The sequence below is a fragment of the Oncorhynchus mykiss genome, chromosome 14, assembly GCF_057628025.1.
Source record: "Oncorhynchus mykiss isolate SJ-2025 chromosome 14, ASM5762802v1, whole genome shotgun sequence".
In the NCBI taxonomy this organism is placed as follows: domain Eukaryota; kingdom Metazoa; phylum Chordata; class Actinopteri; order Salmoniformes; family Salmonidae; genus Oncorhynchus; species Oncorhynchus mykiss.
Window position 1 is genome coordinate 31,184,649 of NC_143035.1, and position 15,832 is coordinate 31,200,480.

At 43.7% G+C, this 15,832-nt stretch overlaps 1 protein-coding gene across 1 annotated transcript; it reads right to left on the bottom strand.

Moving 5' to 3' along the window:
* Positions 1-732: 732 nt before the first annotated feature.
* On the bottom strand, positions 733-15,030 carry LOC110489114 (stanniocalcin-2-like). Its single transcript, XM_036943299.2, has 4 exons — positions 14,661-15,030; positions 5,357-5,499; positions 1,567-1,778; positions 733-1,316 (listed from the first exon to the last, which is right to left on the bottom strand). The coding sequence occupies exons 1-4, from the start codon at positions 14,797-14,799 to the stop codon at positions 950-952; spliced, it is 861 nt and encodes a 286-aa protein (XP_036799194.1). The 5' UTR covers positions 14,800-15,030; the 3' UTR covers positions 733-949.
* Positions 15,031-15,832: the final 802 nt, after the last annotated feature.

Consider the following 15,832-nt stretch of genomic DNA (forward strand, 5'->3'; position numbering starts at 1 on the left):
ACCTCAGCGTCACAGAGAGGAGTCACTACAGAAGGGACCAGCATGTTGAGGCACCTGGAAGCATGGGGTTGCACATTAGCTGAAATCAGAGGATCTAAGCTATGTCTGCTATTTCTGCATCCCAAATAGCCCATACAGCCCTGGTCAAAAGCAGTGCACTCTGTAGGGAATAGGGTGCTATTTGAGACACACTATGAATGTGCTGCTACAGACAGACGCTGTGTCCTGGGCTCCCTAATAGTAGGAATCCTAACGATGGAAGCTGGCCATCAGAGAATGTACCAGTTTGTTTTCTTTGCCATGGTAACCCACCTCATGCACTACAAGTCATATGTGCCAGAACTGGACTTGAAAACCAGTACAGTTTGTATTTAATCATCAAGTATCTAGAATTATAATACTACCAACACATTCCCACTTTGAAACAACAAAGCTGAATGTTACATATCTATGGGTGTTGATGGGTCGTGTGGGGTCGTAATGGGTGGTGATGGGTCGTGAGGTATGGTATACGACAGAACACACCATGTACTATAATCGTATAGTACATCAGTACTGCATATGGTGACTATATTTATACATGTTCGTACTGTATAAATATAGATAAGTATATCTATGTACATTTGGATATTTAAACAATCAAATAAATAATACAAATATAATGAAATGTTACAGTGAGCACGATTTGAGAAACGCTATATTAGAGCCCAAAAAAGTCCTAACACTTCAAAATCAGGATAATAATATCTATTATATTTCAATAATGAACAGAAACGTCGGTGGACTACAATCTGGAGTAACTGAACGAGCTACACCATGTTACCTGCAGATTTACCATTTGGGACTGCTGGAATGACTGGAGAGGAGAGGGAAAGAGAGGGGGGGGGGGGGCTGCGATGGTGACACGGTCGGGGCGGAGAATCAGGATAGTTAGGGTCCAATGTCTCTTTCACCTCCGGATGTCTGTGGCCTCAGGGTCTTCCTGCTCCGCCACCACCCCAGCCTCGGGGCTCTGTCGGCGGGGACCCTGGCTGCGGCTGCGGGGGTGGGCGTTGAAGCCTCCTTTACTGGACTTGTCCTTGTCCCCCTGTCGGGGGGGTCGGGGGTGGTCTGGCTCAGAGTGGGGGGACCCGTGGCGGCGGTGGTCGGTGGAGGAGGGGGCCTGACCAGGAGGGGGGGTGAGGGAAGAGCAGACACTCAGGCTGTCACAGAGAGCCCCCCAGTTCTGCTCACACTGCAGCCGGACGCTCCTGGTTAAGGCCTCCTTCACCTCCTCCCCACAGCTCAGTAGGATGTTAACCAGCTCCACATATGGCCTGTGGGGGGGGGGAGATCATGGGATTATTATACTAATATAGGGCTGGACATCCACAGCTTGGTATCTTGGTATGGGTGGTTGACCTTCTAGGTAAGTTAAAAGGGGAAGAGGCAGAGAGAAGAGTAGAGAAGGCAGAGAGAATGAGACAAAGGGTCAGAGATAAAGAGAGATGTAGTCCTCTTCACCCTTTAGGAAAGAGAAGGGATGAGATGGACGAGAAAGACACTGATGAATGCAACCATCCTCACCCTTTAGGGAAGAGGTCCTGGAAGTGGATCATCTCCACCATGACCGCAACGTTCTCCTTGGCTGCAGAACACAGGTTGTGTCTGAGGTAACACTCTCTCTGCAGCTGGAACACCATCTCTTTAATGGCCAGGCACTTCCTGCTGATGCAGCTGAACTTGTGTCTCAAGCCGTGGGCCATGCACTTCAGAGCATCCTTGATGAACGACTTACCCTAAACCCACACAGTAGATATAGAACACTCAACCCTTACCCTAAACCCACACAGACACATAGAACACTCAACCCAAACCCTAAACCCACACAGACATATAGAACACTCAACCCTAAACCCACACAGTAGATATAGAACACTCAACCCAAACCCTAAACCCACACAGTAGATATAGAACACTCAACCCAAACCCTAAACCCACACAGACATTTAGAACACTCAACCCTAAACCCACACAGTAGATATAGAACACTCAACCCTTACCCTAAACCCACACAGACATATAGAACACTCAACCCTAAACCCACATGGTAGATATAGAACACTCAACCCGAACCCTAAACACACACAGATATATAGAACACTCAACCCTAAACCCACATGGTAGATATAGAACACTCAACCCGAACCCTAAACACACACAGATATATAGAACACTCAACCCTAAACCCACATGGTAGATATAGAACATTCAACCCTTACCCTAAACCCACATGGTAGATATAGAACACTCAACCCTAAACCCACACAGTAGATATAGAACACTCAACCCAAACCCTAAACCCACATGTTAGATATAGAACACTCAACCCTTACCCTAAACCCACATGGTAGATATAGAACACTCAACCCTAAACCCACACAGTAGATATAGAGCACTCAACCCTTACCCTAAACCCACACAGACACATAGAACACTCAACCCTAAACCCACATGGTAGATATAGAACACTCAACCCTTACCCTAAACCCACATGGTAGATATAGAACACTCAACCCTAAACTCACACAGTAGATATAGAACACTCAACCCAAACCCTAAACCCACATGTTAAATATAGAACACTCAACCCTTACCCTAAACCCACATGGTAGATATAGAACACTCAACCCTAAACCCACATGGTAGATATAGAACACTCAACCCTAAACCCACACAGTAGATATAGAGCACTCAACCTTTACCCTAAACCCACACAGTAGATATAGAACACTCAACCCTTACCCTAAACCCACACAGTAGATATAGAACACTCAACCCTTACCCTAAACCCACACAGTAGATATAGAACACTCAACCCTTACCCTAAACCCACACAGTAGATATAGAACACTCAACCCTTACCCTAAACCCACACAGTAGATATAGAACACTCAACCCTTACCCTAAACCCACACAGTAGATATAGAACACTCAACCCTTACCCTAAACCCACACAGACATATAAACTCGGCAAAAAAAGAAAAATCTATTTTCACCCTGTCTTTCAAAGATGATTCAAATAACTTTACATATCTTCATTGTAAAGTGTTTAAACCCTGTTTCCCATGCTTGTTCAATGAACCAGCTTACAGATCATTGCACTCGTACATAGCTTATCTGTAATTAGCCCACCCAACTACCTCACCCCCATATTGTTCTTTTTTTCTTCTTCTCCTTTGCACCCCAATATCTACTTGCATATTCATCTTCTGCACATCTATAACTCCAGTGTTTAATTGCTAAATTGTAATTATTTCGCCACTTTGGCCTATTTATTGCCTCACCTCCCTCATCTTATTTCATTTGCACACACTGTATATAGACTTTTCTATTGTGTTATTGACTGTACGTTTGTTTATTCCATGTATAATTCTGTCGAGCGGTCGTTAACACACTATAACCTTACAGACGGTATGGAATTAAGGTCACAGTTACGAAAACTTAGGACACTAAAGAGGCCTTTCTCCTGACTCTGAAAAACACCAAAATAAAGATGCCCAGGGTCCCTGCTCATCTGCGTGAACGTGCCTTAGGCATGCTGCAAGTAGGCATGAGGACTGTAGATGTGGCCAGGGCAATAAATTGCAATGTCCGTACTGTGAGACGCCTAAGACAGAGCAACAGGGAGACAGGACGGACAGCTGATCGTCCTCGCAGTGGCAGACCACGTGTAACAACACCTGCACAGGATCGGTACATCCGAACATCACACCTGCAGGACAGGTACAGAATGGCAACAACAACTGCCCGAGTTACACCAGGAACGCACAATCCCTCCATCAGTGCTCAGACTGTCTGCAATAGGCTGAGAGAGACTGGACTGAGGGCTTGTAGGCCTGTTGTATGGCAGGTCCTTGCAAAAAGTGCTCTTCACTGACGAGTTGCGGTTTTGTCTCACCAGGGGTGGTGGTCGGATTGGCGTTTATCAGCAAAGGAATGAGCGTTACACCGAGGCCTGTACTCTGGAGCGGGATCGATTTGGAGGTGGAGGGTCCGTCATGGTCTGGGGCGGTGTGTCACAGCATCATCGGACAGAGCTTGTTGTCATTGCAGGCAATCTCAACACTGTGCGTTACAGGGAAGACATCCTCCTCCTCCCTCATGTGGTACCCTTCCTGCAGGCTCATCCTGACATGACCCTCCAGCATGACAATGCTACCAGCCATACTGCTCGTTCTGTGCGTGATTTCCTGCAAGACAGGAATGTCAGTGTTCTGCCATGGCCAGCGCAGAGTCTGGATCTCAATCCCATGGAGCACGTCTGGGACCTGTTGGATTGGAGGGTGAGGGCTAGGGCCATTCCCCCCAGAAATGTCCGGGAACTTGCAGGTGCATTGGTAGAAGAGTGGGGTAACATCTCACAGCAAGAACTGGTAAATCTGGTGCAGTCCATGAGGAGGAGATGCACTGCAGTACTTAATGCAGCTGGTGGCCACACCAGACACTGACTTACTTTTGATTTTGACCCCCCTTTGTTCAGGGACACATTATTCAATTTCTGTTAGTCACATGTCTGTGGAACTTGTTCAGTTTATGTCTCAGTTGTTGAATCTTGTTATGTTCATACAAATTTTACACATGTTAAGTTTGCTGAAAATAAACAGGAAGTTTCTTTTTTTGCTGAGGTTTAGAACACTCAACCCTAAACCCACAGATATAGAACACTCAACCCTAAACCCACAGATATAGAACACTCAACCCTAAACCCACAGATATAGAACACTCAACCCTAAACCCACAGATATAGAACACTCAACCCTAAACTCACACACAGGCATATAGAACACACAACCATTAATGATTGTAATTAACCTTTATTTTACCAGGTAAATTGACTGAGAACACATTCTCATTTACAGCAATAACCTGGGGAATAATTGCAAGGGAGAGGAGAGGGGTTGAATGGAGCAATTATAAGCTGGGGATTATTGGATTGGTTGATTGTGGTGAACCAATAAAAACCTGCTAACCCATGAACATACGTGCTCTAGTTCTAGGGTGGTTAGAACTAATTCCTCTGTGACCCAGTCTGATGGCCCAGTGAGAGGCCGGGACAAAGCCTGTTCTACTCGTCTGACAGGGGATCTGGCTGGGAATTGTGCCAGCTGGCTACCCCTGGACCTGGAGCCCTCTGCCCTGATACACAGAGACCTGACCTCCATGGGAGAGGAAAGGGGACTGGGGTACACACACACACACACACACGTTGGCTACGGATGCAAACAACTCAATAAATCCACGTGTGCACTAACTTATACGCATGTACGCACATACACATGTAGTCTTATACACACAAACATACAGAGTGTCTTACCTGGGAATCAAACTTTCCGGCGTTGTGTAGGAAGGTCAGACAGATCTCCTGCAGGCCTCTGATCTCACAGGAGTTGTTCTCAAAACACTCAAACACACCGCAGCCCACGTCTCCTGCACTCACCAGACAGTGCTGGATCTCAGCTGGACGGAGAGAGATGGAGAGAGAGTTGTCACTGACAGTTACGGTCTACAATCAAGCATCAACCTCTATCCCCATTACATGTAGTGATACAGGCCATGGTCTTAAGCATAGTCTCAGAGCCGTTTCCCCCTTGTTGTCTCAGAGCCGTTTCTCCCTTGTCGTCTCAGAGCCGTTTCTCCCTTGTCGTCTCAGAGCCGTTTCCCCCTTGTCGTCTCAGAGCCATTTCCCCCTTGTCATCTCAGAGCCGTTTCCCCCTTGTCATATTTTTAACCTAAGGTTCTGCTAGAGTAAGAGTTCTAGGATCCTTTTCTCAAATAGAGACCACCTTGAGACCGTATTTTGTCCCCCCTTGTTTCTTTGTCCACGTGTAACAAACAAAAACATTTATAACAAAAAAAGTTTCAGGTTTATCGTTTCCCACCAGGTTACTCTGGCCAATCAGTAACATGAATCATTCAGCTGGGGATGAAAGAAAATGACAAGTGGTTTGGTCTGGACATCCAGACTGGGATTTGAGTTCCCCTGGCAGACAGCTTCTATGTGGACCCTGGTCCAATGTAGTGCACTATATAGGAAATAGGGTTCAATTTGGGATTCATATTCTTTCTACGGTCAGTATAGTAGATGAATACTAAACCAGCCTCCAGGCTTCGGTGCCAGAGACAAGAAAACCACATGTCTCTGTGGAAAAGACAAGAAAACCACATGTCTCTGTGGAGAAGACAAGAAAACCACATGTCTCTGTGGAGAAGACAAGAAAACAACATTGTCTCTGTGGAGAAGACAAGAAAACCACATTGTCTCTGTGGAGAAGACAAGAAAACCACATTGTCTCTGTGGAGAGAGGAGACAAGAAAACCACATGTCTCTGTGGAGAAGACAAGAAAACCACATGTCTCTGTGGAGAAGACAAGAAAACCACATTGTCTCTGTGGAGAAGACAAGAAAACCACATTGTCTCTGTGGAGAAGACAAGAAAACAACATTGTCTCTGTGGAGAAGACAAGAAAACCACATGTCTCTGTGGAGAGAGGAGACAAGAAAACCACATGTCTCTGTGGAGAAGACAAGAAAACAACATTGTCTCTGTGGAGAAGATAAGAAAACAACATGTCTCTGTGGAGAGAGGAGACAAGAAAACCACATGTCTCTGTGGAGAGAGGAGAAGATAAGAAAACAACATGTCTCTGTGGAGCGAGGAGAAGACAAGAAAACAACATGTCTCTGTGGAGAGAGAAGAAGATAAGAAAACAACATGTCTCTGTGGAGAGAGAAGAAGATAAGAAAACAACATGTCTCTGTGGAGAAGACAAGAAAACAACATTGTCTCTGTTGAGAGAGGAGAAGATAAGAAAACAACATGTCTCTGTGGAGAAGACAAGAAAACAACATGTCTCTGTGGAGAAGATAAGAAAACAACATGTCTCTGTGGAGAAGATAAGAAAACAACATGTCTCTGTGGAGAAGATAAGAAAACAACATGTCTCTGTGGAGAAGATAAGAAAACCACATTGTCTCTGTGGAGAGAGGAGAAGACAAGAAAACAACATGTCTCTGTGGAGAAGACAAGAAAACAACATGTCTCTGTGGAGAAGATAAGAAAACAACATGTCTCTGTGGAGAAGATAAGAAAACAACATGTCTCTGTGGAGAAGATAAGAAAACAACATGTCTCTGTGGAGAAGACAAGAAAACAACATGTCTCTGTGGAGAAGATAAGAAAACAACATGTCTCTGTGGAGAAGATAAGAAAACAACATGTCTCTGTGGAGAGAGGAGAAGACAAGAAAACAACATGTCTCTGTGGAAAGAGGAGAAGATAAGAAAACAACATGTCTCTGTGGAGAAGACAAGAAAACAACATGTCTCTGTGGAGAGAGGAGAAGACAAGAAAACAACATGTCTCTGTGGAGAAGACAAGAAAACAACATGTCTCTGTGGAGAAGATAAGAAAACAACATGTCTCTGTGGAAAGAGGAGAAGATAAGAAAACAACATGTCTCTGTGGAGAAGATAAGAAAACAACATGTCTCTGTGGAGAAGATAAGAAAACAACATGTCTCTGTGGAAAGAGGAGAAGATAAGAAAACAACATGTCTCTGTGGAGAAGATAAGAAAACAACATGTCTCTGTTGAGAGAGGAGAAGATAAGAAAACAACATGTCTCTGTGGAGAAGACAAGAAAACAACATGTCTCTGTGGAGAAGATAAGAAAACAACATGTCTCTGTGGAGAAGATAAGAAAACAACATGTCTCTGTGGAGAGAGGAGAAGACAAGAAAACAACATGTCTCTGTGGAGAAGACAAGAAAACAACATGTCTCTGTGGAGAAGATAAGAAAACAACATGTATCTGTGGAAAGAGGAGAAGATAAGAAAACAACATGTCTCTGTGGAGAAGACAAGAAAACAACATGTCTCTGTGGAGAAGATAAGAAAACAACATGTCTCTGTGGAGAAGATAAGAAAACAACATGTCTCTGTGGAGAGAGGAGAAGACAAGAAAACAACATGTCTCTGTGGAGAAGACAAGAAAACAACATGTCTCTGTGGAGAAGATAAGAAAACAACATGTCTCTGTGGAAAGAGGAGAAGATAAGAAAACAACATGTCTCTGTGGAGAAGACAAGAAAACAACATGTCTCTGTGGAGAAGATAAGAAAACAACATGTCTCTGTGGAGAAGATAAGAAAACAACATGTCTCTGTGGAGAGAGGAGAAGACAAGAAAACAACATGTCTCTGTGGAAAGAGGAGAAGATAAGAAAACAACATGTCTCTGTGGAGAAGACAAGAAAACAACATGTCTCTGTGGAGAAGATAAGAAAACAACATGTCTCTGTGGAGAAGATAAGAAAACAACATGTCTCTGTGGAGAGAGGAGAAGACAAGAAAACAACATGTCTCTGTGGAGAGAGAAGACAAGAAAACAACACCGTCTCTTCACAGAGAGAAGAATGCAGATGAATGCAGGGTGACAGAGAGATTATTACTGTGTCATTCTGCGTCAAAATACATCTGCATTGCCTGTCGTGAGGATAGGAGGGGATGCTGCACTGCAGATACAGTGTTGGGTACTAGAGACCATACAAACGCAGAAGGCATCTCCCTCTATTGTGCTTTTACGGAGTTGAAGTCAACAGGTGTCAGTTTTCCTGGTATTAAACTATCATGTAATGAGACTACCTGTGTATTAATTAGTCTTCCCTGTCTGTGTTGCCAGTATACATATTTGTCCCCCATCTGCTTTTCACAGGAACTTTCTAAGTGACCGCCTGGCTGGGCTGCTGTGGGGAGATGGACTGGTCCTGTCCCAAATGGCATCCTATTCCCTATATAGTTCACTGTAGGGGATAGAGTGTGACACATAAATGTTTCATAATGCAGTCTAATGTGACATGACGCTGGTAAGACCAGTGGTTGATGTTTACATTGAAACCAGAGTTTCCAGATATACAGAAGAGAAGATGTGTAACAGTCCAGTCCAGGGCTGTAGTAGGTTGGCAGGTGACGTCACCCTTTGGCCTCTTGCTGTCCATGTAACTCAGTTGTTAGAGCATGGCGCCATCACAACGCCAGGGTTGTGGGTTCGGTTCCCACGGGGGACCAGTATTAAAAAAATATATATATATACACACTCACTAATGTAAGTCACTCTGGATTAGAGTGTCTGTTAAATGACTGAAATGCGAACGTTATACAACGTCTGACAAGTGGCAGCTAAGGAGGACAGAAATAAAACAAATGATAGTGGACCAAAAAGAAATGACCAGGAGAGAGGGAAAAGTCTGCCTGTTAACCCCAAATGGTAGGATATTTAGAGAGGCCTTCCCAAAGGAGAAAAGCAGCCATTTTTAGTTTATGTAAACGGTTATGTAACATATAGTATATGTGGACACACTGTTAGGCTACACACACTGTAGGCCTATTATAAGTGTTTATTTTGGACTATACAGGTTCAAAACATTTATTTGAATAACTTCTGTAATCAGTCTTGAAGAACCACAGAGAGAGTGAGTCCCATCAGTTGCGAGCCGAAAGGTTATTCATCTCCCTCTCCTCTCATCACTGTCACTGAGGCACTCTGTCCACGTGGGATAGAATCACTAACTACACCGGGTATGGCACTCCATATGGGCGGTTGAGAACGGGTCAGCATGAGAGAAAAAACGTAGGATATACAGTCTTGGATATACAGCATATCTTAATGGGAGATATGAATGAATTAATAGACCTATAGCATTTCAACAGCGGATCACTGTAAGTGTGATATTTGATAGCCTAGGCAGATTAATCTCACGAGCCCTCCGGTCAGAGTAAATAACGAATTAACGCAGTAGATTTATTTGAGAAATTATGCTCGTCAACAAGCACTGCTCTGTTGGGGGGGGGGGTTGAGGTTTGTGTGTCTGTGTGTGTATGAGATGGGGGGGGGGTGTAAGGGATGTGGGCATTGGGTTGAACTTTGGTGCACTACAGGAAAAGTGAGCCGCTGTCGGCTGCGAGTGCTTGTGTTGGCGTTTACACGGGAATGTGCGTGGATCGTACGAGCTGGCCGCAACGTGCATTGAATTACACAGTGGTGTGAGACTGACTGACTGAGGGACTCTACTGTGCACAGCTGCGTCAGAGCTGTCCCTGCAACTACAAGGATTTAAACCCTTACATTCTCATGATTTCTATATTGATTAATGGAGAAGTATTTCATAATATTGGTTATTGTAAATAGACTGTAGCCATTTCCTAAGATTCCTGTTAAGAATACTGAAACAGCCTTGCATGAGGCGATTGCATCATTCCCTATCAACATGCCTTGTAGGAGCCTAACAACCAGCAGTTCAAGCCTGGAGTCCACTGTAGGCGCTCAGACACCAATAGTATTTGCTGGACGAGAGTACTTAACATCTCTGAACGTAAATTGCGAACCGATTTTACATGTAGAATCGTGTAAAAAATGTCGGCAGTCAGGCGTCTACAGCGGGTGGTCCCTAAAACACAGCGCGCAGAATGTTCGGCAGATGAACACTAGTTCCACATTCAGTGCGATGTGTGCGAGCCTTAAAGAGGTTGCCATGAATTTCACAGTATCTTTCAGGTAACTCCGTGGCGGGTAAAATTCTGTATTTCATATTACAACAGCGTAAGATTGACTGTATTATACTTAAGTAATAAAGGGGGTGTGCTATATGGCCAATATACCACGGCTAAATTGTTCTTATGCACGAAACAGAGCGCCTGGATACAGCCCTTAGCTGGGGTATATCGGCCATATACCACAAACCCCCGAGGAGCCTTATTGCCCTTAAACTGGTTACCAAAGAAATTAGAGCAGTAAAAAATGAATGTTTTTTTAAAATCATACCCATGGTATTATAGTCTGATATACCACTGCTGTCAGCCAATCAGGATTCAGGGCTCGAACCACCTTGTTTGGAATGTAAAATAGTAAATGCTACCATAATCTGAATGAATTAAGGGGAGGGGTTTGTATTTCACAGAATGTTACTGTAATTACAAGGGATTGGTGCAAGCAGGTTGGCTGCTTGATAATACGTTTACACATTCATTCATATTTTGCGTTTTATATCACTTGCACTTCTTGCGGCCTTAAGAAAGGCTTTCAAACTGGCAGAAAGTACAGGGAAAAACAGACCAAAAGGACATGGCAAAATGCTCAACCATTTAATTCAAGACTTGCTGCCACACTAATCTGGCCCCTATACATTTTAAATTGATGGGGCACTATAACCACATAGGAGTTAAATTGGTACAGCGTTCTCACTCCCAGGTGCAACAAATATAGCATCTTACAAGGCAGCCTTAAAATATATTAATGAGCCAGAAACTACAACACCATGAACCCACTAGTGGTCAAAAGGTTTCGGGTGCTCCAAAGATACAGTAAGGCACTGTAGTCAGTTGGGTGGAATTTCAGTACCATATGAACTATAACAACCCCCCCCCCCCAAAAAAAAAAAACAACAACAAATATGTACTATTTTCCCATAATGCACCAGAATTTACACTATGCTACAGTTAAACATTTCAGAGTTTTTTTTTTACTGTTGATAATACCTAAAATTACAGTTGTCCATTACAGTCAGTGGTGATTTTAGCATGTAAATCTAGGTGTCGCAAAAAAAAATAGGTTTTAGATACATCCCAGCAAAGCCACTACACGACACAAAAAAAATACATTAATTGCACTATAACGGTGACAAATGGTGCCCACAAACTGTTAAGGCCTACATAAAGCTGTCCCAACAGCAGAGCTTTATTTTCAGCACCATGGAGTGAATCCTTACCACCGCTACACCTGACTATCAGTGGAGCCTTGTCTGGCAGCAAAACAGTTCATTCAGCCTTCATTTACTACCTTTTTAAAAAACATAGCTGATATGGCTGACTTGCTTAAACAAATGTGGTTTCTACTGACAATTGAGAAGTACAAACTATGGCATCAGGGAATGATGAGCAGATAAGAGGCAATCCTTCATTTAGATTAAGACATTAATACGTGAGCTAAGATGGACGTAGTCAATATAATTATTTGTTCAGCACTTTTGAAATGTACAGTGACAGAATTCAGAACATGGGACGTTTTTACAGTATTCTCCCTCTATACCAAGTCAGAACCGTAGGATAAATAAAGGGGGCATATAAGCAGACAATATTTGATGACATTTCTCTAAAACAGGCTATGGGCTACATGTGCACCACCAAGTCAGAACATAGACAAAATTAAGAGGGGAAAGGGACCAAATTATTAAGGCGAGACACATGGGTTACTACCAGCTTACTACACAACATACACTTAGTATTACTTTCTTAGTTACAGGATACATATCTCCCTGGCATATTACATGATTTATGCAGCAGCATACAATACCTTTTTGGACTCACCGTTGTGCTGTGCCCACTTGAACAGGAAGGTGGCACAGCGGTCCTTCTTGTGGGCAAATTTTGTCATGAGACTTTATCATCAAAGTCTGCGATTCTCTGGATTTATGGTGCTTTCAAGACAACTGAGAACTCAGGGGGAAAAAACTAGGTTGAATCATGACGTCAGTGATCTTCAGGTCGGAGCTCTAGAAAGAGGCCTGAGTTTCCCGCCTTGGAATTCCGAGTTGGATGACCGTTCCCAGTTGTCTTGAACTCACTGATGTCTGAGATTTCCCAGTTCCGAGTTTCCAGTTGTTTAAAACGCGGCAGAAGTCATGCTGGATTGACAGCATGGCCAATGTATTCAACCTTTTCTGGCCAATGGTGTTGCGTGTCACACCAGCCTTCGCTTTGGCTCCCCCTCCTGTCCAGCTCAGGCGGTCGGCATTTCCGGCCTTCTAGCTGCTGCCGAACTTGCTGCTGGCAAAACGCTCTTCACCCATCAACCCCGGACTTGTCTCGTCATCATTACACACACGGTTCCAATCCCCACTCAATCACTGTATATATACTCCCTCGGTCATTTGTCATTGTTGCTTGTTTTCCTGAGATGAATCTCTCCTACTATTTAGCACTTTGGGTTTCAACCCGGTTTTATATATGGTGCTATAATAAATTCAGTAGTTCTAAACCTGTGACTGCCTCCTCCTCTCTACACTTGTGACATTGTGTGTGAATGTTTATCCTTTTAAGCTTGGAAAAGAGACCCTTAAACCCAGACTTGGACCACACCTCTCCACCGAATAGCAGGGGAAGCAAAATAGTGATTGCTTTGCAACACTTGCAGTAAGCCACTGATTCCTTCCAAACCACTCATTGTTGAATTTGCGATTTCCAACTTGTCTAGCTAAGATTTTGAAAGTATGATGTTGACATGATCAGTCCAATCAAAGCTACGGTAGATATAACGTGATCCAGGCTGTATCACATCTGACCGTGATTGGGAGTCCCATAGGGCGGCGCACAATTGACCCACTGTCGTCCAGGTTTGGCCATGGTAGGCTGTCATTGTAAATAAGAATTTGTGCTTAACTGACTTGCTAAATTTTAAAAGTCATGTCATTTTATCTGTGGCCAATGACCTTGAGCCTTCTTGGATGGGCACTTCTACTGTAAATCTATGGCAGCACCCATTGGGCTTACTCCTTAGCTCTCCCTGTAGATTGAGGCGTAGTGTCCCCATGAGTGACAGAATAGTGAGCCAATCACAGCAAAACTAGAGAATATTAAAAACCTGAATGACGGTCGCCACTGTTTACAGTGTAGCCTCTATTTCAACCACATGACAATCACTCATATGTGGTAGCCTGCTCATAGGCTAAGTAGTCACTCTGTATTTTCCGCTGGCTGCCCCACTACCACAGAAAGCACTGAGCTGGGCTGAAACACCTGCATTTTGGAGGTGCCTGACTCAAGAAAGCAAAAAAGAGACCATGTTTGCAAGCGGCTTTATTAACCTTTATTTATTTATTTATTTATTTATTTTTCACATTGCTTACAAACTGATATGACACGTATTAATGCAAAAATAACATGCAAAACAGGCAACAACAAAAATATTTTATTTTTTTATAGCTAAACAGGTGGGGCCTGCCCTGAATGACGGTCGCCACTGTTTACAGTGTAGCCTCTATTTCAACCACATGACAATCACTCATATGTGGTAGCCTGCTCATAGGCTAAGTCATTTTGCCAAATTTGTTTCATTTAAATGCAAAACGAGTACTCGTTGCCAATGGATCGGCTGGATGTTGGCTAACTTTGAACCAATCACGTTGTATCGAGCATACCCCGAAAAAAAACGTAATCACATACACCTAGAGGCTGCCATATACACCGTCTATCATGACTTACCTTGTGTCTGTATATTAACAATTTACTAACATATTGAATTTCTGTCTCCCTGTATTTGCAATATATGCACTTTGTGGATAATCTGAAATGGTAATCTCATCCATGATAAAACCAGTATGTCGAGAGAGCGAGAGAGCGAACGTGTTCCTCGCTCTAATATCCACAGCGCGGAGAGCACGTGCACACATAAGCATGCGGTACCACTCGCGCATATTTATCCCACTGACCTGTATTCTGATAACACAATTTCAACGTCGAGCCACTTCCCATACCAATTCAGTCTGCATTATATGTGTATATATGGTAGAAAGATATATCTATCTTCGTGGGTGCGTGTGAGCACGTCTGTGTGGGCTCTTTCTTACCTGTGTTCTGCAGAGACATACGTCCTTTCTGGCTCGCCGGTTTCTCTGGCGGGTTGTCATGAACATCGATATTATCCAATCCCACCACTTGCTCCAGAACTGACAAAACCAGAAGCGCTATTGCAAATTTGACCAACATTTCTGCCTCTCTATCTGTGAAGACCAGTAGGTACCTGTGTTATAATCTGCCTTCTCTTCGCTCTGAAACAACGATGCAGTGTTGTATCGGAAACGCGCCGGTCCGACCAGCCAGTCTGCTCTCTGTCTGTCTGTGGTAACTCGTTGCACTCGGCTGTAGACTGTATTCAGGCAGGCAGCGCAGAGAGAGAGAGTGAACGCTGGGACCGCAGGGATGCTGCCTATATTTCCCAGAGCCAGGGCGGGTCGTCAATTTAGATGGAGTCAAGCAGGTGTTGTCAGCCAAGCTCAGCGGCCAATCAGACACGGAGACTTCCACGTCCAAGGTTGAGAGGGGAGTGTCCAGTGGCTGTACCCGTATTTCCATATAAAAAAGTGTCTATGGATAGGTGGTTATAAACTAGTGTTTGGCTAAGAAACCTGTGTCTCTTGTTGTTCCTTGCATCGGAGGAATGAAATGTGCGGCGGATGTAAACAGATCTGTCAGAATCATGTTGGCATGCCTACAGCTATTAGCCTACAATGTAATAACATTCAATGGTATTTACTGGACACATCTGTTGTGGTTAGATTTAGGTAATACTTTGAATAACATATTGGTGGATACAAGGGCAAACATATTTTCCTACACCATATGAGGAAACAGTGTATTGCTTGGTATATATTCCCAGCACCAGCCTTACTCTATTTGCACCCTAATAGATGTTCTGTGTTATTACATGTTTATATTTATGATTTTGTTGTTTATTGCAGTTGCACTATCCACCATGTCTATATGATGCACGTCTCCTAATGGACCAGTCAAGTATTAACTCATGTATGTGCCCACTGTCAGTGCTCCCTCTCAGAGAGAAACTGTGGCAAGAGACTGAAGCAGTTTCCAAGACAAACTGAACAGATTGTCAAAGTACATGCATACAGTACAGAACATATTCTTCTTTCCCTACTTTCACTGAATTCACTCCTTTCATAGACAGTCAGGTAATGGACTCCTGGTCCAAGCAGGTGTTGGTGTTGTCCTGGAGCCATGCATG